The 25,708-nt window shown below is 52.5% G+C and overlaps 10 protein-coding genes across 10 annotated transcripts; 4 read left to right on the top strand and 6 right to left on the bottom strand.

Moving 5' to 3' along the window:
- Positions 1-206: 206 nt before the first annotated feature.
- On the bottom strand, positions 207-1,354 carry N7539_007197 (Oxidoreductase andH; the record flags this gene model as incomplete). The annotated part of the gene is made up of 2 exons (XM_056936798.1): positions 207-886; positions 997-1,354. The coding sequence occupies 2 exons, from the start codon at positions 1,352-1,354 to the stop codon at positions 207-209; spliced, it is 1,038 nt and encodes a 345-aa protein (XP_056787597.1).
- Positions 1,355-2,490: 1,136 nt separating this feature from the next.
- Positions 2,491-3,188, top strand: nut2 (mediator complex subunit NUT2; the record flags this gene model as incomplete). Its single annotated transcript, XM_056936799.1, has 3 exons — positions 2,491-2,521; positions 2,580-2,676; positions 2,807-3,188. 3 exons carry the CDS (start codon positions 2,491-2,493, stop codon positions 3,186-3,188), a joined length of 510 nt encoding a protein of 169 aa, XP_056787598.1.
- Positions 3,189-6,744: 3,556 nt separating this feature from the next.
- N7539_007199 (uncharacterized protein) lies at positions 6,745-7,890 on the top strand (the record flags this gene model as incomplete). Its single annotated transcript, XM_056936800.1, has 1 exon — positions 6,745-7,890. The coding sequence occupies one exon, from the start codon at positions 6,745-6,747 to the stop codon at positions 7,888-7,890; it is 1,146 nt and encodes a 381-aa protein (XP_056787599.1).
- Positions 7,891-7,983: 93 nt separating this feature from the next.
- Positions 7,984-8,196, top strand: N7539_007200 (uncharacterized protein; the record flags this gene model as incomplete). Its single annotated transcript, XM_056936801.1, has 1 exon — positions 7,984-8,196. The coding sequence occupies one exon, from the start codon at positions 7,984-7,986 to the stop codon at positions 8,194-8,196; it is 213 nt and encodes a 70-aa protein (XP_056787600.1).
- A 714-nt stretch (positions 8,197-8,910) lies between these two features.
- On the top strand, positions 8,911-11,643 carry N7539_007201 (uncharacterized protein; the record flags this gene model as incomplete). The annotated part of the gene is made up of 8 exons (XM_056936802.1): positions 8,911-8,988; positions 9,059-10,002; positions 10,058-10,127; positions 10,201-10,289; positions 10,348-10,526; positions 10,613-10,818; positions 10,873-11,497; positions 11,576-11,643. The coding sequence occupies 8 exons, from the start codon at positions 8,911-8,913 to the stop codon at positions 11,641-11,643; spliced, it is 2,259 nt and encodes a 752-aa protein (XP_056787601.1).
- Positions 11,644-12,199: 556 nt separating this feature from the next.
- N7539_007202 (M28 family metallopeptidase) lies at positions 12,200-15,121 on the bottom strand (the record flags this gene model as incomplete). The annotated part of the gene is made up of 1 exon (XM_056936803.1): positions 12,200-15,121. The coding sequence occupies one exon, from the start codon at positions 15,119-15,121 to the stop codon at positions 12,200-12,202; it is 2,922 nt and encodes a 973-aa protein (XP_056787602.1).
- A 596-nt stretch (positions 15,122-15,717) lies between these two features.
- On the bottom strand, positions 15,718-17,554 carry N7539_007203 (putative ubiquitin ligase complex F-box protein GRR1; the record flags this gene model as incomplete). The annotated part of the gene is made up of 2 exons (XM_056936804.1): positions 15,718-16,053; positions 16,136-17,554. The coding sequence occupies 2 exons, from the start codon at positions 17,552-17,554 to the stop codon at positions 15,718-15,720; spliced, it is 1,755 nt and encodes a 584-aa protein (XP_056787603.1).
- Positions 17,555-18,924: 1,370 nt separating this feature from the next.
- Positions 18,925-20,971, bottom strand: N7539_007204 (putative AMP-binding domain protein; the record flags this gene model as incomplete). Its single annotated transcript, XM_056936805.1, has 5 exons — positions 18,925-19,241; positions 19,299-19,928; positions 19,997-20,443; positions 20,524-20,719; positions 20,828-20,971. The coding sequence occupies 5 exons, from the start codon at positions 20,969-20,971 to the stop codon at positions 18,925-18,927; spliced, it is 1,734 nt and encodes a 577-aa protein (XP_056787604.1).
- A 641-nt stretch (positions 20,972-21,612) lies between these two features.
- Positions 21,613-22,884, bottom strand: N7539_007205 (Gfo/Idh/MocA family protein; the record flags this gene model as incomplete). Its single annotated transcript, XM_056936806.1, has 3 exons — positions 21,613-21,858; positions 21,934-22,764; positions 22,840-22,884. 3 exons carry the CDS (start codon positions 22,882-22,884, stop codon positions 21,613-21,615), a joined length of 1,122 nt encoding a protein of 373 aa, XP_056787605.1.
- Positions 22,885-24,278: 1,394 nt separating this feature from the next.
- On the bottom strand, positions 24,279-25,288 carry N7539_007206 (60S ribosomal protein uL13; the record flags this gene model as incomplete). Its single annotated transcript, XM_056936807.1, has 4 exons — positions 24,279-24,417; positions 24,489-24,801; positions 24,975-25,110; positions 25,268-25,288. The coding sequence occupies 4 exons, from the start codon at positions 25,286-25,288 to the stop codon at positions 24,279-24,281; spliced, it is 609 nt and encodes a 202-aa protein (XP_056787606.1).
- Positions 25,289-25,708: the final 420 nt, after the last annotated feature.

Below are 25,708 nucleotides of genomic sequence, written 5' to 3' on the forward strand. Positions count from 1 at the left end.
ACATACGAGCTTGATCTGTGAAGATATGCCAATTTTGACAACTTACAGTGCACATTGTGTGTCAACACCGTCCTAGCTGAGACTACACGCAAAGCATATCCGCGCCGAGGGGGGAGTGGTGGATGCAATTAAGCATACGTTCTAGTTCAATCCTCCGCCGAAGACGCATATTGAGGGATTGACGGCAAGCGCCCAACCAACTTGCCTCAATGTATAGAAGATTTTCCAGTCACTCGCTTGAACACATCGTTCAAGTGCTCCCAAATCTTCTGATCCGTCCGATTCTCTCTTAGCCTCTGTAGAACTTGCTGCACCGAGGCATCTCCGCTCTCACAAAACTCATCCACCGTGTAGACACCTGCTCCGATCTGACCATTACTAGCGACAACAGCCTTGGGTCCGTCCACTCCGCCCCCTTCACTCGACAGACCAGCGGACCGCTCCTTCGCCGCGTATCGAGGCGCAGTCGACAAGAAGACATGCCTGTCACCCGTCTCCTCGAGTGATATCCAATTATGAGTCGCAAACATGTTCACAATCGAGAAGATCGACCTCATGACCACCCCGGTAACACCCTTGATTGACTGATCGAGAGATGTCCGTACAAAGCCGGGGTAGCTATGCACAAAGCTCACGCTTGGAGCCGACTGTGCGAAGCGTTCCATGGTGAGGGTCATCATGGAACAGAGATGTCCGCGAGCTTGCCAAGGTTTGACTTTCTTGCCGGGGATGTCGTTGGGATTGACGGGTCCTTCTTTGGTACCGGCCAAGACGACCACCACGCGAGGGGTGGAGGAACGTTGCAGCAGGGGGAGGAGATTTGCGATGAATCGCATTTTGGAATAGTAGCCAAGGGCCATGATGAGAGGAAGTTTCTCCGAGGTTTCTAGCATTGTTGAAGATTGACAAGATGGTCAGCGTCCTTGAACCCCTTGCCTCAAGCATTGCCCCGTCACCAAATAGTTTTCTCGGGCGATGAAGGTGTTGTCCACATACCTGAAGAGAAGTCCAGCGTGCCCTGGCTCTGAAACAAGATATCGAGTCTGGTCTCTTTGGCTTGTATTGACTGACATATCTCATCTACATTGCGAAGTAGACTCGCATCCGCTTTGACGAACTCATATTGACCGCCAGCATTGACATCCTTCAACTGGCCCAGGACCTCATCGGCAGCCGTTTGCGAACGGCCGATGAAATACAGTCGAGGTTGTTGGGTGTACTTTGCGAATGCCAAGAGAGATGCTCGTCCAATTCCGTTAGTTGCGCCGACGAAGACCCCGACGGGACCGTTGCGGGTGAACAAGGTCTTGGGCAAGGATGCATTGGATGCTTGAACTGTCGAGAGGTTGACCATATTTGGAGTGGGTCACTCGTAGACCTGAGCTTTTGCCAAGATCTGATACGGAGTTGATGCTGTTTCGAATGTTGATGGGTAAAGTACCTGGGAGCGCGCGGTTGGCCTGCACACTGGCGATGGTATTTACTGGTGTGTTGACCACCTGCATGGCCTTGGGCTCAAGAATACTATTTATCTGCAACTTTCAACCATACAACACCAAGATGCTTCTTGGAAAAGGTCGTTCTATCTTCCCGATCACGAACCACGTGTGTCTCTTGCGTCATCGATTCACGACGGCGATTCCGTGTCAAGTCCTCGATCGGTATGTCTGAATGCTTAAAAACCGGCCGGAACTGCTTGTCCTTCGATCGTGCGGACGCCCCGAGTTGTCTCAGGACGCCTGATATCGTGGCTGCAGGGAAATCGCTTGGAATATTTGTCCCGAGTGCCGAGTCTTGCTCTTGGTCTGACTGGCTCTGCGTTCCAGCAATAGCACTTGTTGAGAGTTGAATCGGCGTTAAGGTTGGCCCGACTGTGTTGCTGATCGTGGGGTGACAGATGTACCTTATCTTTCCGTCGGGCGACATCTCGGACTCACAGGTACACCGTGCAACAAAGGGACCTGACATCAGGAGTAGTGTGTGGACCCTATCGCTCCGAATTAGGAATTTGCTTGAATGACGATGCACCAACTAGGACAGCGGTGTTGTTGACCATCCCACTGATTGACTTGTCCAAAGCATATCGATCGGACCGAGTCTAGAACTGTAGACTTCGATCGGTCCTCATGCTCAAATCTTTTCAGTCAATGGCTCTGAGATTTTCATTGAAAGATAAAGAAAGACAACGGACAAGCGAACAGCAAGTCGAGCCAGCTGATCTGGGCGTTGACATGGTCCAGCATATTTCCCAACCTAGAAAATTCGGTCCTCCACCTTAAAAATGACAAGAATGTCCTTGTACTTCAAGTTGAGGCGGAGGCCTCATCCGTGCCGTCTCCAATTCCGCCCGTCCATCGCGGCTCTAAGAGCTCCCCCAACTTTACCGCCTTTTCCCCGCCGCGTCTCTTCCGCATCTCCTCCGTCTCTCATCTCGACCGCGATGGCGATTTGAGAACCCTGCAGCATCGACGAGCTCCCAAGCGATTCAAGATGGCCCCTGTCTTGCTCAAAACCGTCGATGGTAAGCTCGTGACTCCGATTGTTGTTCATACTGCCTGCTAATCCTCTATCTAACATAGACGACATTCGCGATGTCGTTCAGCACCTTTTCGAGATTCAATCAGCTGTCCATGGCTATCTGGGGCCCGAAACACAGCAAGAGCTCGTGCACAAAATGTATGTGAATCCATATCTGGTTACCATAGCACCCTTTGCCATCAAAAGGACCCTATTGCTCAGTCACAGGAGCTATCGATGTTGTATTTCAATGCATCTCGATTTAAGCTGACCTTTTTGCATCACACAGAAAGAACCTCACCATTGCTCTCAAAACGCTCCACACACATACCGAACTGCCTCCCAACGCCGCCGAGACCGCAGCCCCCAATACCGCCGACCCTTCCAATCCTCCTCTCGCTAGCATTCAACTGCCACCCGAGATTATCGAGTACGTCGATGCGGCGCGCAATCCGGATATCTACACCCGTGAATTCGTGGAACTAGTCCAGCGCGGCAACCAGGATCTAAAAGGAAAACGAGAGGCTTTTGCCGACTTTCGAGATGTGTTGGCCCGGGAGATGCGCAGCGCCATGCCCGAATGTCGCGCGGAGGTGGATCGGGTCATGGCCATGACGGGTGGTGCTACGGACGGGGATGCTCCGGGTCATGCCGATGGTGCATCGAAGTGAAACAGGAGGGATGCATTACCAACACTAACATTTCGCTTCTTTCGATTTCGCTGCCCTTGGTGGTCATCAGCTGGGTACATTAGACCTTGATTCGACTTGGCATGGTATGCACGGTGACTGGGTGCACAAGGATTGTTGGCGCCACCTTGAAGCTGTGTTCGGTTGCCGCTCTCCCCCGTCAAAGATTTGACAGGCGTGTTCAATTTGTTACAAGATACGGTACCCGAAGTTGCGCCAAGGCCGGAGTTCAACATGAGTTGAAAAGAAAGGTCGATTGTTGGATCATGAGACCATCCAACACGGAGACTTGACCCCTGAGAGCATAACAATCTATAAGCCGAGGGAGGATGTGAAATCGGGATCGAACAAATGATTTCCTCCGAGTGACTCGCACTGGACTCCTGAGATCACGCGCAAGGTGCCGATATGTCAGCTGGGATGGGTAGCAGATCGCTGAGAGATCCCTGCTCCAAGACCTCTGGTACCCCGGCTGGGCACGGTCGGCCTCCGAAGCCATGCGCTTTGCGCGTCAGCCAACGTCTCCAGGTAGCAGTCTATCGCAATTTAAATAAGATGACGCTTTGCAGGCCAATCACAGGTTTTGTTCCGATTATCGATTCAAGTCTGTTAGTACCGGATTCTCACCGTCTCTCGACTCGTCGAAAAAGGCTGATTAGTCTTTGGAAACAACGTCAAAATTCTGCACACGTAGTCATCTGTCGCACGATTCAGCCTCTGATCCACCTTCTTGCTTATTATCCAACATTCAAAAGCGTTCTCGCCACATGTCTTGGTGCAGCTAAGAGTACACAGAGAGTGATTGGTCTTACCTTGCCTACCCTACCTCATTTACCTGGCTTTCTCTGGACTTCTACGGGAGAGAGCGGGCAAGGCATACGAAACGCTTACTAAAATCGATTTGATCGGAGTGGTCGGACAATAAGAACTCCTCCCCTTACTGCGTTTGGAATTGGAACAGGATGTCCGGTAATAGGATCATGGCGTAGTAAATGACATGGAGCTCCCAGCTAGTAGCTAGTAGCTACAGCACCAATATAGCAACGAAAGCATTTAGAGATGTCAAACTCTACAATTCTTTGGCAAGGCGTAGATGGGAGCATTGCGTTTGATTCAGGATATTACTCTATAGTCTATACATTATTGATTGAAGGTCAGTACCTGTTACTAGTCAGTAGGTATGTACATGCAGTCCAACATCTCTCACGTGATATCGCATTGCCTCGGGATGAGAAGTACTGTAAGATGCAGTAGGAAGTTGAAACTCAAGGGGAACATTATCTCGTAATCTGGAGATGGTTTAGACCAGATTCTCCCTCTCAGAAGATCTTCAGGAGTACTGCCCCCGCCATTCCGACTTTCGCAGCCGATCTGCAGACTGAGACTCTCAAGCAAGCTAGGAGGTGTTCCCCGCAAAAATCCACAAGGAAACATCTCAGGAACCCACCGTCCCACCCAACTGACAGCGAGTCCCCGCGTCTACTAGGCTTACGAAGCTTACGAAGCTCTGGATGTGCTTCATGCTAATGGTTCACTCTAAGTGATGAGGACAGAAGTGGCACTACATGGGGAACGATAGGAGGTGCGGACCCAGATGGTGGGTCTGTTGATCGCTTAAGATGTTCTTGCATGATTGATCTGGGGGATCGTTGGTGGGTTGTTGTGACTTTGGGTTCTGTGAGTGGTGAGACGAGAGTTTGTGGATTGCGGATTGTGGACTGCTCGAGTGGGGAGCTTGGATGGTGACCCAGTGGACACGTGCTTGCTCATGTAATACAGTAAAAGACCGCTTGTATGAACAGTACATAACGTATGGGCTGGAGGTCCGAGGTCGTACTGTAAGTTTTGACTTTGGAGTCTTGACCGGTTGAAACCATTCACCGCGACTCTTGCGAAGTTGCGACCGGTCGGGATCATGGAATGATGGGTTCGACTTAGATGAGAAGTAGAGTAGGTATGCCCGGATGCCGTATGACTCTGGTGGGCTCAAGATCACCCGTGTCTTCGTCATCGCGTGCGGATCCAAGTGCTGCTCCCGGGACTTGGTATCATGTACATATAGGGTCAACGTCTATCCAAGCCTGTGCGAGGGTTGCTTCGAATATATCTAGTTGTGGTCTACATCGGCTCTTGGACTCTGTTCCGGTTGTAGACCTTGATGGATAGATGGAAGAATCGGTCACTTGTCAATAGAACTTCCCGCAGAGACTTGGAGAGTCACGACTCAAGGTGCTACTTGCGGACTGACGCATGCTTCAGGGTTGTGCATCGGCCGGACGAGAGGGGACTCGTGCTGGACCAAAACCGTGTTGAATCCCCGGCCATTCCTGGGGTTGGACTCTTGGTCAGATCGCAAGCCCATATCAAGCCACCACCGCCGCTGATTTGTTGTCCTCGACAATCGGACCGGGTCGAGTGAGCTGTCCGTTGACTCTGTTGACGCTGATTGTCATTTCCTGTCAACACAAGCCCCCGTCCACGTCCATGACTCAAGACATTGAGATTGTGTTCCCCTCAAGACTTTTTGTGCCCACTGCATTGATTGGAGGCACATCCGTTGCCTCCCAGAGTTGTATGAGTGACCGAGTGTGAGCATCGAATTCCACTTCCACCACAAATCCAAGTACACGGGATCCACAATACCTGAGAGTGATACCATACACTGTAGCCTGTACATTACAGTCATATCCATCACGATCACAGTCAAGTATCGTATCATCACTAGAGGTCCGCCCCATCTTTCCTCCCCCGCAATATTCAGCTGCTGCGGCTGCAGGTGCGCAACGACTCCCCCCGACCTTTCTCCCAAAAGAGAGAGAGAGAGAGAGAGAGAGAGAGAGAGAGAGAGAGAGAGAGAGAGAGGTTAACTCAGAATCCAGCGGGTCTCCCTCCAAGGTCACAGACCTCCAGATCTGGAGGAAAGAGCTGTCAGAGTCAAAAGGTCATCTCATCTGGCTTCTTTCTCTCACCCTCCTGGGAAAGCAATCCAAACTTTACACCCTGTTTCCAGCGCCAATTCTCAAACACCGCCAGTCGTCTGCACTCTGCACGCCCGCGAAGAGGTGGTCCTCGTTTTTGGTGGCGCTTCTCAACTTCACCGACGGCCCATCACCTGATCCGTTCGGCCCCGTTGCCATCCACACCCAAGCCCACCTTGTCTCTCTCTCTCTCTCTCTCTCTCTCTCTCTCTCTCTCTCTCTGCCCCCCTTTTAGCTCAGCGGTTCGCAGTCCCGTTACCCTCGAGCGAGTTTCCCCAGTGTTCAGTCCCCCAGTTTCTGGGGCCCGCCACGCTTGTGGGCTCATCTTGATCTACTAGTGTCAACTTGTCAAGCACCGATCTTCGGCTGGATTGGTTTGCCTTGACATTCCCCCCCCCCCCCCCCCCCCCCCCATTCTTCTCTCTCCATCGTCGCCTTTGCTCTGTTCGTCGCGCAGCTTGCGTTGGCTCTTCTTTCCTCTTCTTCAACCCCCTTGTGCTTCATAGACTAGCTCGGTTCTCGATCATGTGTTGACTGCGTAATAATTGACCCCCTTCGCCATGGCCACCATCATTCTGCCCAGCGATGGAATCACGGGCGGCTATCAGGGCCAGTCCCTGACGATGAAGATCACAATCGCAACACTGGCTGGTGTCACTTGGTATAACGCCTTCGAGCTCATCATCCTGATCTTGGTCAATTTTGCACCCTACCACGGCCTCTACTTCTGGAGTCTGCTCATCTCCTCCGCGGTCGGCTTGATCCCTTACTCCCTCGGCTTTCTTCTCAAATTCCTCCACTTGACCACAGTGACCTGGCTACCGATCACGCTGCTGACCGTCGGCTGGTGGGCCCTGGTCACCGGCCAGTCCTTGGTCCTCTACTCCCGCCTGCATCTGGTGCTCGACAATCAGCGCGTGCTGCAGCGCGTCCTCTTGATGATCCTGGTCAATGCCGTACTGCTGCTGGTCCCATCCACCGTCTTGGCATATGGAGCCAACCTCACGCCGCCGAGCACGTCATTGGCCAACTACAAGAGGGCATACGATGTGATGGAGAAGATTCAGATGACTGGGTTCTCCATCCAAGAGTTCATCATCTCGGGACTCTATCTGCGCGAAACCATGCGTCTGCTTCGAACCGACGTCGATCAGGGCAAGCGCAAGATCCTGTATCAGCTGCTGCTCGTCAATTTGCTGATTATCGTCATGAACGTGGGACTTTTGATCGCCGAGTTCCACAACTACTATATCATGGAGACCATGTTACGCGGCACTTTTTACAGCATCAAATTGAAGCTTGAATTCGCGGTCCTCGGGAAACTGGTCGAAGTCGTTCAGAACCCAGTGTGGAAACCCGAGTCATTCTCCAGTCCGCGCGCGCTACCTGATTTTGTCGATGCGTCGCGCGTGACCTCGGACCTCACTCGGGCGGCTCCCGTCGACGCTCGCCCCATGCGAGCATGGCTGGAGGATGATATTTCCATCGCCATGTTCGAGCATATGCCGCCTTCCGAGGCGCAAATGATGGCTTCGACCAAGGCCAAGGTCTGGCACAGTGAGACGCAATTCAACGGCGCGTCACGGGCCATCGACTTTTCCAACCCCTTTCATCCGGAACGTAAGGAACATAATCAGCCCCAGCAACAGGAGCGCCAACAACCAAAGGGCACACATGACAGTGCGAAGATAGAAAAACCAGGATGACGGACGAGTTTCCACTGTGTCAGAAACATACCTTATATCTCTCCTTTCTCGCTTTGACCGAGATTTCTCCACATCGGCTGATGCGACACCGCCATGCGCGATGACGATTCCTCTCTGAAAGCCGCTCGAGCTCGGAGCTTCATGAGCAAAATCGGCGCTCAGACCTCCGCAACCACGCGCAGTCCCTCGTTGAGGCGTCGGAAAGAACCTGCCATACACGATCAATCTTGGTTCACCGGCGGGATCGACGGCTTCGCCAACGCTTTGTCCGGCGCGATACCATGGGAAATTGTCGGGTGTAATTGAAATCTGATCATGACATGGAAGCAGAGTTAGCGGGGTGACGCTTGTCATGCCCTGTTCCCCGGACCGGTGCTCTGCCATCAACAGCGCGGACTGTGCAGACTGGGGGCGTGTACTCACTTACCTAGACACCCGGCACGAGGCCATTTCTGGAGAGAATGACGTCCACCAGGCGTGTCTTTGGAAGTCAATCTGCTACCCTTCAGAAGAATTCCCTGGGAAGTCTCTCGACGCATCGACTGACGTGCGGAAGCTTCCAATGTGAGAGTATCTAGGTTCACCTGCAGCGTCATTAGGAAGAAGACTGTTTATTGAAATGTCCATGCTCCCAGCAGCTGTAGTCGGTAGGAAGACGTGTCCATATTACCCCCACACGTAATTGCAACTGGGAAGCGGAGAATCGTCGGAAGCAGTCAAAGTTTGTCTTATTGAGCTGCCGATGATGTTGCATTTCCTCGTTGAGAATCCCCCAAGTTGATGTTCGATGGGGTTCCTGCTTTCGGCAGCTCCCCGTCGACGGCCTCGTTGGCAACCGTCCCCGCAACACGCGGAGGTACACTCGACCCACTCCTCCTCCTCTGATGCTCTCCACGGTAATCGTCTCTTCTTCTGGAAGGTGATCGCTTCAATGCCACCTTGTCCGCTGTATAAATACCAGGAGACTCTCCTGTCTCTACGGAAAGAAATGCACAGGGACAACACTTGATTATCAATAAGATGGGCGCGATGAAATCTCTGCTCCAACTGTCGTGGCTGGGCTGTGTCGTGGCCGCAGCGTCTCCAGACAATGATATTGTCAGTGGCGCCACATACCCGTCCCCATCTTGAGCATCATTCCCCGGCTCACTAGTTTCCTTACCCACAGCACCATAGACTACTGGCGCGGTCTAGCGCTCCAATCTGCAATGGCACCGCATCCACGTTGGCGTTGAGTGATCCACCATACTCAAATTACTTCTATTCGGACTGCAATGTGGCCGCACAGGCGGTGGTCACCAGCCCGCTGCCAGATAGCGATTTGACCCTCATCGGGCCTCGTTTGATCGTGGCATGGCCAGCCGGAGACAGTGGGATTTGCGCCTACTTCGCGCCCCAGAGTGGTCCCAATGGCACTCTGGCCATCGAAATGGTCAATTCCACCGTCGGACATCCCCTCAGTCCGGTGTACTCGACGGGTTCCAACGCTTCTGCGCCTCCGAGCGTTGGTCTTCAGGGCGTGCTTCGCTTTAATACTTCGGCGACTCTGACTCTTCCGATCTTGGGAAGTATTCGTACAATTCGTGATTTCGTGGAGGGCCCGAGTCTTCTCCAACCTCAAATTCAGGATGCGATTCGATTCATGTCGAACGAAGACGGTTCGGCGTCGCTTCAGCGAACATGGCTGGACAATGTTACTTCCACGACGCTGAGCTTCGCGCCATTCGCAAACAACACCGTGAAAGGGAAAGTCTCAGTCTCGAACCGGACATTGAACTTTGAGGCAGGAGACTATCTTGTCTCTGCGTCGATGGATTATCCGCAGCTCACCGCGCTGAAGCCCGCCATGGTCCTCAACAATGCGTATCGAGAACTCAAGACCACAAACGCAGATCAGGTGGCTGCGCTTTCGTTCCTGTCGTATTCAGAGAAGTTGCTCGCCGGTGCTTGGCGCTTTCTGACCTACTTTGGTCGAGATTCGATGATCTCGGCACTACTTCTGGAGCCGGTTCTCAGCTCCGGGAATGGCAGCGCGATGGAAGCGGTCATCGGAGCTGTTTTGGAGCGAGTCAACCGTACAGATGGTAGTGTCTGTCATGAGGAAACCATTGGGTAAGTGAACGGCTTCACTTGATGATTGCAAAACGTGGCGCTAACATTGGACCAGTGATTATGCCACATGGCTCAATTTGCAGAATAATATCAGCAGTAGCGCCATGCTCTGTGACTATAAGATGGTACGTGGTTAATCATGTGGTGACCGTCCTCATTCCGGGGAATGATAAGCACTCACGCCTGGAGACCATCTAGATTGATTCGGACTACTACTTGCCTGTTCTTATGCAGAAGTACTTTGTCAACAACCCCGTCGGTCAGAAGCGAGCAGCATCCTTCCTTAGGTTGGTCCAGACGGTGTCTTTCGCGGCTTATGGGTAAATTTACTAACATGTTCCAAAGCACTCCTGCGGGAGCAATCGACGCCCACAATCAAAATTTGACATGGGGCGATCTCGCCCTGATCAGCGCAGAGCGTATCATGCGACTTGCTCGTCCCTTTGCCGAGAAGCCCGTCAAGGAGAACTTTGTTCATCTCAAGAAAGGTCAAATCGTGGGAGAGTGGCGAGACAGCGAATATGGTATGTTCGGCTCATGATATGACTCCTAGAAAAGACGAAGATGGAGACGAATTGGGGGCCACTGCTGATGCGCAACCATATCAAAGGCATTGGCGGAGGACGGATCCCTTATGATGTCAACACAGCCTTGGTTCCAGCAGCTCTGCGTTCAATTGCTATTCTTGCTCGCCAAGGTCTTTACCCCAAGCACAAGCAATGGTCTCACATGGCCGATCGCTACGCACAGGTCTGGGAGGACAAGTCCCTCGACTTCTTCAAGGTGACCATTCCCGAGTGCGAGGCCAAGGATCTCGTCGCGTCCTACAAGAACGAGTCCTCATTTGCCGGACCTGATCAAGCTGGCTAGATCAACGACGACGTGGTCTTCCACGCTCTCGCCCTGGATGGGAACAACAACCTCAGCAAGGTGGAAGTGATGAACACCGACGACTGTTTCCGCCACTTTCTCCTCAACACTACCAACGATGCTCAATTAACCCCGTTCCTTAACAACTCCGCCACGAACATCCGTCGCACCTTCCCCGCAGGTCTAATGACCTCGGCAGGCATGATCGTCGCAAATCCCGCATTCGGCGGGAACCCTGTCTACGCCCAAAACTGGACCACAGGCGCGTATCACGGAACAGTCATTTGGTCCTGGCAACTCGCTATGATGGCCAAGGGACTCGAGCTCCAGATGGGTCGGTGCCAACTCAGCGCGAACTTTTCTGTCACGGACCAGCAGAAGCATCATTCCGAAAACAGCGCGTCGTGTCCTACGAACAAGACGCCCGTCGCGCCAATCCCCGAATTCTGCGGAGACGACTCGGTGTGGGAAAACGTCAAGGCTGCATACAACGAGCTCTGGGACGTCATTGAAAAGAACAAGAGTCAGCTTTCGGGAGAAGTGTGGTCGTGGACCTATCGAGATGGTGGTTTCCAGGTCACGCCCTTGGGAGTGATCCCGCCACCCGGCGGAGGTTCTCAGACTGGTAAGTCTCTCTTGGTCGTCTTTTGGCCCTCTTCGTTTTGTATCTTGCTTTTCTCTTATTGACCTTCTTCTTTGCCAGAATCCGACATTCGACAACTTTGGTCTTTGGCTTTCCTGGCCGTGACCAGGAGCGAGAATTACAAGTAGGGCTTCCAGAGCTTAGGAGGGACTCGAACCGACGGCTACTGCTCGGTATATCCCCTTGTCTAAATGTACACGCTCGCTCGCTGGTCCTGGAATCGAGCATGCTTGACTCACGTCATGAAAGTGTACAACCCTCTTCACATAGTGGACCTAGGTAGTGTGTGATCGTAAAAATTTGAGTATTTGCTGGGAACATGTACAAATGACTTGGAGGGATTTTTTGCCAAGAAGATATGACATTGCTCTCTTCACGTCTTTCAGCGCCAATGCTGTTGGGTCTTGCTGAGCTGGACTTGATGCGGGTGAAACGTAACTCGACACTCACCTCTGTCAGAATACGAGTGGCACTAATGCCCGATTACTTGAAGGTCACTCAATACAGTGAATAGTTGGAGGGTACACTACTACCTAGACCGCCCCCCCCCCCCCAAAAATTACTCAACTTGACTTTCAACAAATCCGCGTCTCATTACGAACAGGTTTCTCACATATGGAGAAGGGAATATTTCACATAAAAATCAATGAGGTTTCCCTCCTTCCACCCCCCCCCCCCCAACCCTTAACCCTTCTGTTTCTGTACCCATCTCCCAGATTCATCTTTGACAATTTCAAACTCCCGGTACCCTTCCACCAGACCATCCGCCAATTTGGTCAGCGCAACCCAGGCAGGCACGTACTTCCGCGCTTCAGTAAGCGCGGGGATCAACTCCGGGTTGTTATCGTCGCTCCAAAGACACGACACAAGTCCCCGGAGTGACTCTGCGTGCTCTTTGAAATCTACGTCCACTGTCCATGACCCGTCCCAGGTGCGGCTCCAGAGTCGAATCTCCGACATCCCTTCCGAAGCGGGTTTGATGAACCGCTTGTCTTGCACGGATGATCCTGCGACGCTGAAGGTCTTGATTGAGGGGTGCTGCATAGTGATGCGGCATGCTCGGGTGTTCAGTCCGGATAGCTCGAATCGGGCTGAAGGGCTGCTTGACTCGGAGGGGGTGATTTTAGAGGACACCCAATCTGCTGATGGACCTGGTGAGGGCGAGGAGGCGTTCAGACTGGGGACAACGTGGGGCTCTACACCGGGCCAAGAGCATTGCAGAAGTTGTCCGTGTCGAAAGATACGGTGACACTCTGTATGTCCTCCCGCACTGGGTAGGCCGCGAACGACATCTTCGACAAACGGGCTGACACCTGCTAGGTAGGCGGATGAGTTACCCCGATCCAGATCGACCTGCTGCGAAAAGTAAAGTTTCACGCGGTTGGTATGCGAGAAAGGGAACGCAACCAGGTTGTAGATCAGGGTGCCGATGAGGACAAGGAAGAGGAATACTGGAATGTGGTAAGTGTAGCGGTGAATATACGGCAAGACCGGCATAAAGATCATGGTGATGAAGAATGCCATCAGCAGGTACACGACTAGCGTGGGATCGCCATCTTGGCCAATCTGATTCAAAGCACTGGTCGTGATCAAAGCCAGCGGTACTAGAATCACGACATTGATTGGAATGGTGAGAAGCAGCTGAGGCAACCAGGTCCAGCTGGGTAAAGACGCGCTCCAAGCTTGTTCGTTGCCATAAACATTAGGATCATCCGGTTCGGTGTCATCCTCAGGGTCATCGGAATGGTTGCCGGGCATGCTGACATAGTTCGCAAACGTCGTGCGTTGTTGACCCCGTAGAAGAGACGTGGACTCAGTCGCCTCCTCCTGGACTGCTTCTTCGTTGTCATCATCGACATCATTGCTGTGACCAGTGCCGAGACGACTGCCATGGCTGCTTGGCTGTCGTGAGTCTCGAGTCATTTTACTGACGTATTCAGACTTTCGTGGAAGGAAGAAGAGTTCTAGGTATGAGATCCAAGTCGCCAAGAATATGCTCGCAAAGTAAAACAGGGTGAAGTACCCTCCACCAAGCCCCTGGTCGTTCTCCAAAACAGTGGCAAGGACCAGTAGCACCCAAGAGATCACAAACATCCACGTGAAACTGTACACTCGATGAAAGGCAGATGGTCGAGCAAAGTCAGCAACACACGAAACGAACCATGCCATGAACACCCAGCCCGAGATCATCATACTCCAAACAGCCCAATTGCCACTGTGCAGAATCATGGGATTGACCTTTGCTAGCAGGAAAGCGAATCCAATGCACACAGCGGTGGGGACTCCAAGCAGGAAAGGAAATCGGAAGAATCCCCTCAGACCTTGCAGCGGGATCTTCTCATCGCTAAACTCGGCCCGTGTGTTTGAACGGAACAAATACATCTTATCGGCATGCGAGAGACCAATACTCGTCACAATCAGGGCCAACGGCGCTACAATGAGTAGAGTGACCGAGAGCGCAAACAGGGTGTGTAGGCGAAAGACTGCAAATGCGCTGCCGAAAAGGTCGAACCAAACCGCCTTTGTGCCCTGACCATTAGGCACATTCCCTTCAACTCGTGCGGGACCATCAAACTGATCGGAATCGTCGAAAACGAGTCCCTCGGTCGTAGCCACTGCCGCGGACAGCATGTGCCAAAGCGAATCCACACTGGTATGGCGCGCATCGTCCTGTTCAGTGTGGTATCGAGCACGCGGTTCGTAAAAGGCAACATCAAGCCCACGTAGACCCAAGTCCCCATCGAAGACGACGTAGTCAGTCTGACTTCCAACCAACTCAAAGCCATTGGCGCTGACAATCGATCCAAAAGGATGCTGGGATCTGGCGTAAGCGTGGGTGACCTCGGTATCGGTACTGCGGAAGAGTGTCGCGCGACCACCCGCACCAGCTCCTTCCAAGTTCAAAAACGTGTGGACAAACTTTGACATGGGGTGCTGGCTGAACGCGCGAGCGCCGTTAAGATAGTCCTCCTCGCCGTTGTTGAAGAGCACCACCAGGCCGCGGCGCGGAGCGTGTCCTGGAGTCAGGAAGTACTTGACCAACTGCAGGCCTGTGATGACACCAACGCCATCATCTGTCGCACCGTATCCCGTGGAGACACTGTCGTAGTGTGCATTGACAAGCACTCCGCCCTTCCCAGAAGGGAGCTTGGCTGGCGTCTCCCACCATTTATCCTTTTGATCTTCCGACCCGCGAATATAGACCAGGATGTTGGTGCCTTCGAAATAGACTCCACTTTTTCTGTCGAAGAAGGTCAAGTTTGAGGTGAGGTCGTCGAATACGATGACCTCGGGCTTCTTATCTGCGGGTTGATAAGCTTCGTCGGATGGTGCGGCGTTTACGATCTCATCGATGCGCTCAAGGAGCCATGCATGCACATGGTCGTTCTCGCGAGAGTTGTACGGGTGAAAGCCTCTGGTGAGTGCCTGAAGATCGTGCCATGCCTCGGTGAGATTCCAGCCATCTGAGGGACTGGCGCGGGGCGCCGTGGGAACGTTCAAATGAATGACCAGTAGCGGAATGATCAAGGCAAGATACACCGCAGTCGTGATGATGGTCACTGGCCACGGCGTGAACGCTAGTGGATTTCTGCTTTTTGAAGCCATCTCCTGGCGAGGAGTCGGAGTCGCTGAGTTGACTCGACCGAAGGGCTGAAGCCTATGCTGAGACAACAGGTGAGGTTGGAGAAGGGAAACGGAATGCGGGGAGAGCTCGGTCGGACAGCGTCCAGTCGTGTGTAATACCCACTCAGTAGTACTGCACTGTGCGGTTGCAGCCTTATGCTTCCCGACGTCACCGCAGCCTTAATCAACATGCACGACCCACAGACCTTATCGAGTTTACTAGACCTGTCACCGCGCGCATACTTACAGCCAAAGCATTATCTAGGCATTGCACATGGCCATTGCCTTGAAACTAGAGTGATGGTCGGTACCACGGAATGCATTTTCTAATTCATAAAACTTGTCGCGTAGGGATGACGGGGCTGAAGAATGTGCTCGCTGAGATGTGATGGAAGAAATGCCAAACGGCGGTTGCAGTCAAGCCAGAATGGGTTAATGATATGTGAGGCCCCGGCACATGGATGAAAAAACGCGAGAGCGATGCCAGATAGGATGAGAAGTGGAGGCGCAGCAGACACAAGGACTGCGCATGCGAAACAGAACAGGAAACGGAATGTAAGCTGTAAGTGGGTATCTTATCATTGAGGGGGTACGTCCATGTAGTCCTCGTCGTTGATGCCAGTTGCATGCATGAGGCCAGCCACATGGCCATCGTCTTCGTCTAGTTCCTCGTCGTCATCGTACATCGTGGCTTCGGTCTCGTCGAGGTGAGGGCCCATATTTCGGTTCAAATACTCCCGAAGCCGGGTTACACCCTCACCACTGAAGACGCAGAACACCTCTCTTTGTTGGGGAGTAAACTCTGGTGGGGCTTCTCGACAGAATGCCGTGAGATTATCTCGCAGGAACGCAGGGACACCGGTCAAGCTCAGATGGGTCAAACGCGGGCAATTGTTGATTAGAGGTCGGATACCCTGGTGGCAATTGGTTAGCGTCACGGTAGGCAACAATAAAGAGATGGCAGCCAAAGTCGTCTTCGGCTCTGTCAGAGCTTACCAGCATGTCCAAGTTGACACAATAACTTAGATGGACTCGTTCTAAGTTGCTCACCATCGGGTGGCTAGCCCGCGGCGGATGAGCGAGGGCCAAAATACTTTGATTGGTAATTGACTGGCACTTGACCAAGCCAATGCGACGGAGTTTGGGCAAAGTAGCCAGTTGCTGAACACTAGTGTCGGTCAAGCGGTTGCAGCAGGCCAAATCAATGTAGCGGATCCGATTACAGGTCTTGATCAACTGAATCACCGCGCTGTCGGTGATTTGAGAGCAGTGACCGAGGTGAACATAGTGTAGGTTTTTACCCAACTTGCAGATGGCTGACACAGAGCGATCGGTGATGAAGCGACATTTGGCCAGGACAAGGTTCCGCAAACGAGGGGCAGCGCTGATGATGCGCTCGATTGCGTCGTCTTTGACTTGGTCACACGCGGTCAAATCGAGAATCCGCATGCTATCGAAAGTCATACGCTCGGGCAGTTTGAGGAACGCGGAGTCGGTAATCTCCAAGCAATGCGCAAGTCGTAGCTCTCGAAGATGGCGCAGGGTAGTGAGAAGTGCAGTCACGGAGGGACTGGTCACCAACTTGCAATCGTGCAAGTCAATCTCTAGAATCGCGGGACAGTTCTCCGCGAATGATTGGATTGAGCGGTCGGTGACATTGGAGACACCGTTCAACTTGAGCCTCTTGATCTGCCGGCAGTTTTGCGAGACAATCAGGAGTGAGTCGTCCGTTACGTTGGAGCAACCCGTGATGTTGAGACCCTGTAGTCGTGGGCAGTTGCGTGCAACGGTGTACAGAGTGTGGTCGGTCAACGATGCAAGGTCAGAAACATCCAGAGCTTGAAGATGTCGATTGCCCTCCACCAAATCCGACACACCCTTATCTGTGAGTTTCGAGCAATTAGTTAGGGTCAACCTTTCGATGCGCTTGCATTGCGCGAAAGGCACCACGGTACCATCGCTGACATCTTCGGTCAGGGCAGATAGATTGAGCCGCTTTATCAACTCCGCATACGCGAACAAACTATCTGGCTTGCCCACAGATGACGCGACACTCTTAAGGTTGTCCCAATTATTGCAGGAAGGACGATGCCACAAGATCCCCACACAGTTTGCGGCCCAGCTCCGACAGACTAACATGCTGCTCAGCATGTCCTTGGGCGCCGCGAGTTTGGAAAATATGGCGATTAAGATCTCGGGCGGCAATCGGCCAATAGGTGGCAACGGGGCAGACAGAGTGTTGCTCATGTGAAGATCACGGAAGGTAGCAACCCCGATCGACGACTCTGAGTCGTTGGCCTGGGCCATAAAGAAGTCGGTATCATCGTCTGCCGCACGTTCCGGTGACGTCGAGCCTGATGTCTCGGAGGGCGCTTCACTCGAAAGCCGAGTGGAGGGACGAGGGCGTGGCGCCATCTTGGGCTTTTGGAAACAGCTGGATTTCAAGTTCAACCCTCGAGATTATGGTAAGATCGCCGTTTATTGTATCCCTCGTAATATCGTGGGTAGCGTCGACTGCATGAGCAGGAAGGATGGAGTGGTATTCGGGTGGTGTTGATGAGATAGGGCGACGACTGGAGGGAGGTTGTCTAGGCCTGCACGGGCTCGTCGGGCGCGATACGAGCCGGTAGACTGCAGGATGATTGATCTGAGTGTGTATGTGATCTGCCGATCGTTGCGTGCAGACTTTCAAGGGTTACCGACGCGAGCGAGGACTAGACAGAGGACAGAAAAGGTAAGAACGCGAATCTTGGGTTCAGAGGTGAGGACTCGGGCGGCTATGACCACAGAGTGCTACTCAAGGTGCGAAAGGACTGAGCGCAGAGGGACCAACAGTGTCACAGATACTAGACACCACAAGGAGGTGCTTAACGCATGGTCTGAGGGAGCCCTGGAAAGTTCCAACACAAATCAGGGTTGAATGCAGGGCGAGCGTGCGTAAAAGGAACGCAGGCGGCAATGGAGGGGGAGCAGCGAGGCAAATGGGGTTGGTCTCACGAGCGCGCGGATAGACAGTCGCCGAACGAGACTGGCTTATCGCCTCGATAAGCAAGTCACTCTACGCAATGACTTGGGGTTCGTGGTACCCAGTCTGACACTGCCCACTACTATAGTACCTGAGAGTACGTAATACTACTACAAGTGACCCGCCTCCCGGAGAAAGTACGTACCTGCTGCTACCACTCTCCGCAGGCAGCTGATGTGCCTGGGCATTGTGCCTCCCGCTCGAGTGGGTTAATGGTACTTCTAGTGGATGTACCTTCCTACCACCACTATGTCACGATCTAGAACCCACCTCCGTGAAGGGGGCAAGTGCTGATTAATTCAACACCCATCCCAGGCAACCTCATGTGTCAGTAGAGTGCACTTGTCACTCTTTAAGCCCTGCTAACCCTTTTGTTCACGTCCCTTTGCGAGGGCTGGGCATGTTGCAAGAAGCATATGCGTTGTGAAAGGATAATTATTTTCTCCAGGGCTTCTCGTGCGCTGCGCGACCTAGTGGCGGACCCAGACTGATCGAGTCTCCAGTATCAAATTCCTCTATTCCACCTTGGCCTCCCTGACAACAAGCTTCGGCTGTATTGAAAATCTTGCTCAAAGGCGAGTAAGGTTCTCTAAGGTTCTTTGCAAAGGATATGTGACAGGTGTGTAGACATGCGAATGAGAAAGGCACAAGGTGGGATCTGAGTTCTTGATGTATCTCCATTCGTTAAGTAGTTTTGAAGAAGCATCACAAGGCACCACCCTCTCCTTGTCTCCCGTATCTATCATCTAGAAGATCAATTTCAATTGACAAGACTTCGGTCCGCACCCTTGACCCAATCACGTAACACATTCTTTCGAATCTTGCCGGTGCTGGTCTTGGGAAGTTCTGGGACCACCTCGACTTCACGCGGAACCATGAACTTGCTGATGCCACTCGCCGTACGAGCCCAGTTAATCACATCGGCCCCTTCTAAGTGCTTTCCCTCTTTGACGGTGATGAAGGCCTTCGGTCGCTCGCCCCAGTGGCTGTCTGGAACAGAAACCACGCCAGCTTCCAAAATATCAGGATGCGTTGCGAGCATCGATTCTAGAGCGACTGAGGAAATATTCTCGCCGCCTGGACAGTGTATAAGTTTCACGGAAAATGTGATCTTGGCAAGGATCGAAGACTTACCACTGATAATGATGTCTTTCGAGCGATCAAGAATCTGAATTGCGCCATCGGGATGCCAGACAGCGAGATCACCTGAATGAAGTACTCCGCCGGCAAAAAGCTTGCGGGTTGCCTCTGGGTCCTTGTAATATCCTCTTGAACAAATGTTGCCGTAGAACACTATTTCGCCGATTTCTTTGCCATCACGCTTCACCTCTTCAACAGCTCCTTCGGGGACCTCGGTACGAATCACCCTGACAGGCAGACTAGTAATGAAGCCATGGCCTTGCCGAGCCATTTTCTGATATTTCTCCTTGAGCGGAATGGAATTCCACTCGGGTAAGTGATACCCCTTTGTGATTGGGCCGTACGTCTCTGTCATTCCATAGACGTGGACTGGATGGAGATTCAAGTCCGTCATCTGCTCGAAAAGGTGAGGCGTGGGGGGGCTTGCTGCCACAGTGACACGGACAGGTTCGGGTAGTCGTTCGGCCTCCTTGGCGTTGCACAACAATGTATTCACAGTCGGTGCCGCATTGAAATGGGTGATATGTTCTTGCTTCAGCAAACGCCAAATTTCCGGGTAGTCGATCTTGCGCAAGCAGTAGTGGGTGCCACGAACAGCCGTAACGGCCCATGGAAACGTCCATCCTACCCAGTATGTTAGTCTTTTTGACAGCTATGATGCTTCCGCAATACGTCCAAGGAGCTCTACGAACCCATTGCATGAAACATTGGCAATGTCCAAAGGTACTTGGCCCGGCCTCGGTCCGAATTCAACCCCGACTCTATGACATTCGCCAGCGCCGCCAAGTAGCAGCCACGGTGAGTATATTCCACACCTTTTGGTCTGGCAGTTGTACCGCTAGTATAGGCCAGTGCAATCAAGGACTCTTCGTCGGCCGCTTGAGCCTCGAGGCCATCCCATCCGTGGGAGCCAAGCTCTGTATCGTACCTCAAGCCCTCGAGCACGGCATTATCAAAAGGACCCGTCAGCTCACCCTCGGTGGCGTCGGTGTCAGTGTCCACGATGATTGGAATCTTGGGGTGTTGCGCTCGGTACAGGCCGAGCAGAGGCAAGAACTCTTGGTCCACGATGATGACGTCCGCGTCACCGTGGTCGAAGATATAGGCAATGTCCTCTTCTTTCAGACGATAGTTGACAGCTGGTGATATCCCCAAAAAACAGTGAGAAAAAGAGATCCTCCTGCGCTCTTCACAAACTAATCGTCGTGGATAGACCTACCTAGGTTGACAGCCCCGGCCGCGGCGATTCCGAATATGGATTCCAAAAAGGCCGGCGTATTAGGGCAAAGTATGCCGACTCGGCGGAATCCATTCTTTTTGAGGTAATAGGCTAATCCTCGGGCACGGTCCGCAGCCTCGCTATAGCTTCGGCGCAGGGTCTTATTGTTCGCAGTGATGTGGTAGATTGCCTCGGCCTGTGTGGGAAAATTCAGGTCAGAGGCTTGTCTGCTTCGTTCATATACCAGAGTTTGGTCATGTAGTCTGCAACACGGTCATGCTTTGCGGCTCATGCCACAACGTACATTGGGCTCAATTGCTGCTGCTCGAGGCAGGAAGAATGTTGGTGAAAGTGCGTGGTGATTGATGCGATGCTCGAATGCGGTTTGCGTCGGCGAACCAGACAATTGGCTCAGTAGGCCGGATAGCCGAGCTGTCACTCCAGACATATTGTGTCGATATTGGTTCGCGTTACTTTTCAGAAATCAAGCTTGTAAGACGAGGTGCTCCGGAGCGTGAAGGGAGGGAGAAGTTTGCTTTACAAAATGGAATGGTGCTTCGCCGAGCGGAATGTGGGTGATTATTGTTGGAGACAATGCGGGGAAGCAACTTGAACGGAACTAAATAAGGTCGATTGTCCAGCGCGGGCGAATTCGCCCTGCGTGGGTCGATCCCTTCGTCAGGCGGGTAAGCAACTAAGCAGCTCACGAGTCACCGCTAACTTAACCTCGGGACCGCAGGACTGGCGCCGATCTGCTCCAGTGAAGGGCGGGTCCTCGGCGGCTGTTGCGGAGTGCCGCCCGAGTGATAACCGAGTTTGTTCCTTTAGCCCGCGATCACCGACTCAATGTCACAGCCCAGGCATGTCCCAGGCATGTTTCTACTATCAACTGCGGCACCCATTACGCGATAATTGTGTGAATTTCGTGACTCGATCAAGGACTGCTCAAGTATGCAAAGAACAAACAGGATTGAAGATATCGCAGATAAGAGTTCTGTATATGGTTGTCGGAAAATGTTCAAAACGGTGGGCCTAGGATCCCAGGGACATCTTGGACTCAAAATTGAGCCAGGTCTGTTGATATGCAGTTCAACATGACTCGTTCGCTAGCCATGCTTGATACATGAGATCGTAAATCTCCAGGTCTTTCCTAGCGTCCTGGACTGAAGTCTTGATGTCGCGGCCATCGACAAAGGATTTATACATCTCTTGGAGCTCGGCGGTATAGGCATCTTCGTATGATGACATGATAGTTCGCTTCTGAATCTCACCGTGCTCATTGGGCTCTTCGACCTCCACATGAATGGGCAGTCCTTTGACATAAGGACTGTCGTACTATAGGTAGAGTCAGTAACTGGTCGTGGTGGAATACGAATGAAACCCCCTCCGGAGGCCATTATGAAAGCGTACCTTGATTGTTACACGCTTGGAGGCACCATAAACAGCAATGTGCGCATCAAACACGGGTACACCGTCAATGCCACTCTCGTAGGTGGTCGAGTATGTTGAGCCGTCTTTGTTGCGCATCTTTAGGATCGCGCTGTAGAAGGGATCATTCGCGGACACTCCGAGGACTTTCTCGGGGGAGCCAAGAGCTTCACGCATAAGTGAGATATCATGTGAGCCCAGACTGCCGAGGAAACGGCAGAATTTACGCTTCTCATCGGTAATCTCCTGGCCTGGAAAGGCTTCCCTGAAGAGGCTTTCCAGGCGCAAGTCACGCTCTTCCGTTGCCGTGACTGGGTAATCAGAGTTCTTCACCGGGAAGGTACCACTCTGACCAACGAATTGTGCATTCGGACCACTGAAATCACGCACGCGCGCGTACAGAATCTTGGGAATCGAGGCAATCTCTCGCTTGAAAGCCTGCAGGAAGCTCGGCGCGTATCGGCGCATGTAACCGACAAAGACTCGGGCACCAGATGGTGCATTCTGCTCTGCTTCGATGATCGACTGCACAGAGGCTATAGAGAGCGAGACGGGCTTCTCAACGAAGACGCTCTTCCCGGCGTTGAGAGCGGCGATCACCAACGGCGCATGACTCTCATCAGAGGTGAGAACAAAGACAGCCTCAACATTGGGATGATCAATCACCTCCTGAGGGGTAGTTGTTTGGTGAGGGATGTTGAACTTGGCTGCGCACTGCTCGACGGTACTTGGTGATAAGTCGCAGATCGATTCAACTTGAAAAAGGTGAGGCATGAGCATCAGACATGGCCCGTGGCAGACTTGGAAAACTTCCTGCAATTTGTTCGTATCTTAGCGACCTGTTCCATGTTGTGTATGCGAAGTGCATTTGCAGTGTTAGGCACGTACACCAGCCCCGATGATGCCGAGCCGAAGTCTTCGGGAAGCCGCCATATCTGCAAATGCTCAGATGTTCGAGTATGAGGTGAGGGATCCCAAAGCTTCTCTTTTAATCTCAGGCTTGTAGCTTGATGAGAAGATGTGAAGAGATTGCGTTTGAGAATCAAGGACCTGGGACAAGAGTGACCTCACTGCGCGACTGACATTTGGAGAAATGTGGGTCCTGTTTGACTGAGCAGTTCACCGAAGAATCGTCAGGCATCTTAGGGTACTCACACATACTGAATTTCATTGGGAACAGTCCAAAAATGATCCACTCTGGGCTAGCAGCGCAGGTTCCCCGCTAATTCGAGTCGCTACGAGGTATCAACTGGAGTTATTCTAGATCTGTCGCTGATCCATGGCGATCGTCAAAATGGCATGTATTTGACTCATTTACCTGGAGCGTTTAAGTTCCGAATTGGTAACTGATACCAACGTGGCACTTCGTACCTACCACCTACCTACCTACCGATACCTTAACTATCCGCCTGGAGGTAAGTGATATACACCGAGTCCATTTACATTGAACAGTCTTCATCAACTCTCGCAAAGCTCGAGCCCTTGTTCGGAGATTGATCATGGAACATCTAATGATGACCTGGAGTATATATATATGTGCGGTCAGCACCTGTTATATCCGCAACTGCAGCACAATAGCTAAGGGCTGCTTCTCTTGAGTGGATCCGTGATGGTACCTGTCCTCTGAGCTTGTGTGGAGGTCACGTAGACAGACTGCACGGAAGAGATACCTTTAGTCTGATAAGAGGGCTCAGGAATATAGCCGTGGACACAAGATTGCAAGGTGGATAATTTGTCGAAGATGTGAGGATAACAGGAGACTCGAGGTCACAGACACGTCGCATCAGGACAATGGGCTAATATCAAGGAATTGGAAACCCACCAGGGTGATTGTTGACCTCGAATCAGTCGCTTGAAACAAGGACTCGAAATGACCAAGACAGTGGTAAGGCAGACGAATAATCGGAGACGTTCTATTGATAATATGTGCCCAGCGTAAGAAAAGACATGAAACCTGCATCGTCATAATATCATGTTGAACTCTTTGTGAACTGTTTGAAAATTTGTTTTGCATTAAACCGCCACGGCGCGAGACAACAGCCAGCTATTTTAGACAACCTTTGATCCCGCGACTCCGTTTTTTCTGCTTTTGAGAATTTCCGAAGGAACCCGGTACATGCCACGCCAGATCCTTTCTCCCTATTCGGGTCCATCACGACCCATTCAAGGGCAGTGGTTCTAACGAACATGGGAGGCAAGATAACAAGGGCGGGGTCCAGGTTTATCGGAAAAAGGTCGATCTCGGCTTGCCGTTCAAGTTCGCTGTAACAAAACCGTTCGCGATCCCAATCCCATCACTCACTCCAACCAGCCGCTCTTTGAGGTATCTAGTAGCCGAGCTGAGCGAGCTGGCTCTTGGTGTTGCTGTCAACGTTGGCACCCGACTCCGCCTTGGCAAGGTTGCGGCGAGCAGCCTTCTTGCGCTCGTAGTAGGCCTTGCTCTTAACCTTGCGACGCTCCTCAAGACTGCAGTTAATGGGTTAGTATCGTGTACATTGAAGGGCAGCCTGCTTTGATAATGGTGGGTTGTAACATACCGAGAAACGACATCCTGGTACTTCCAGCCAACCTCGTGGCTGAGACGGCCAACGGTGCAGTACTTGCGACCGGGGCGCAGACGCAGGACACGGAGAGCCTGGGGAACGACAACGCGCTTCTTCTTGTCGTAGGGAGGGGGAACACCCTCGAAGACCTTCAGGCGCTCAAGGGCGGCGGCACCACGGGCGGTCTTGTGGGGAATCATGCCGCGGACAGCCTTGTAGAAGATGCGGGAGGGAGCGCGGAAGTGGAAGGGACCACCGCGAGTGGGGTTGAAACGGGTCATCTTGCGCAGGTAGGCGTGGTACTTCACTGCAGGTCGAATAATATCCCGTGTTAGCAAAGAACATTTTCAAGCCTGGTGCACAAAGGGCGGCCCAGGAGCTGAAGTCGCAGTAAAGATCGGAAGTCTCCTAGAGACCTGTCGCAACCGAATCTTCTCGGGGTTCGCATAGAATTGTTGGAATCGGAGAGTTGGAACGTACGCTTCGCACGGAAGAACTCGCCAGAGATGTTGAGGGCCTCACATCTCACAACGACGATCTTCTGGCCGTTAAGCAGCTGCTTAGCGACAGTGCTGGCCAGGCGACCAAGGAGGTGTCCCTTGCCGTCGATGACGACCTAGATTTCCAGAACGATCAGCCAAAGTTCAAGATCGACCTTGTATCACTCATTGCGAAAATTGACGATCTCGAAGATTCGCGATTCAGAGATTTGGGGTGTCGCGGGCTATGTCGGGTGTGATAGTTCACGCGCTGGATTTTATCGGGGGACGCACCACTGGTTCGAAAGAGGACATCCTGCTGTCACCTTTGTGTAAAGGAAGGTTGGATGTTGTCGGCGGTTGTTGTCGTTGGAGTCGAGTTCAACGCACACAACGAAGTCGGATGGATCGCAGGCGAAGGAGGTTAAGCGAGCCCCGACTGCACGGCTGTGTGTGGATGACCAGGAGAGGGCGGCAGCCCTAAGACGGGCCAATCATGGGGTCATTAAGTCACGTGTCTCACAACATCCATGCCTGTAATTGCCGTCCCCGAAGGCGTTGATTATGTCATCACCTCTTTCCGGGGCTAAAGGCGGGACCCAGCAATCACTAAGTGACTGACCTGTGATTGCCCAGGCTTTCCAGAATTACGTTCATGATGGTTCGACATCATTAGGGCAAGCCGCTAGGGCAACAGCCATGATCGAATGAGAACTGTAGACTGCTACTTGCGCT

Source organism: Penicillium diatomitis, assembly GCF_028827545.1.
Source record: "Penicillium diatomitis strain IBT 30728 chromosome Unknown utg000010l_segment0_segment0, whole genome shotgun sequence".
Classification (NCBI taxonomy): domain Eukaryota; kingdom Fungi; phylum Ascomycota; class Eurotiomycetes; order Eurotiales; family Aspergillaceae; genus Penicillium; species Penicillium diatomitis.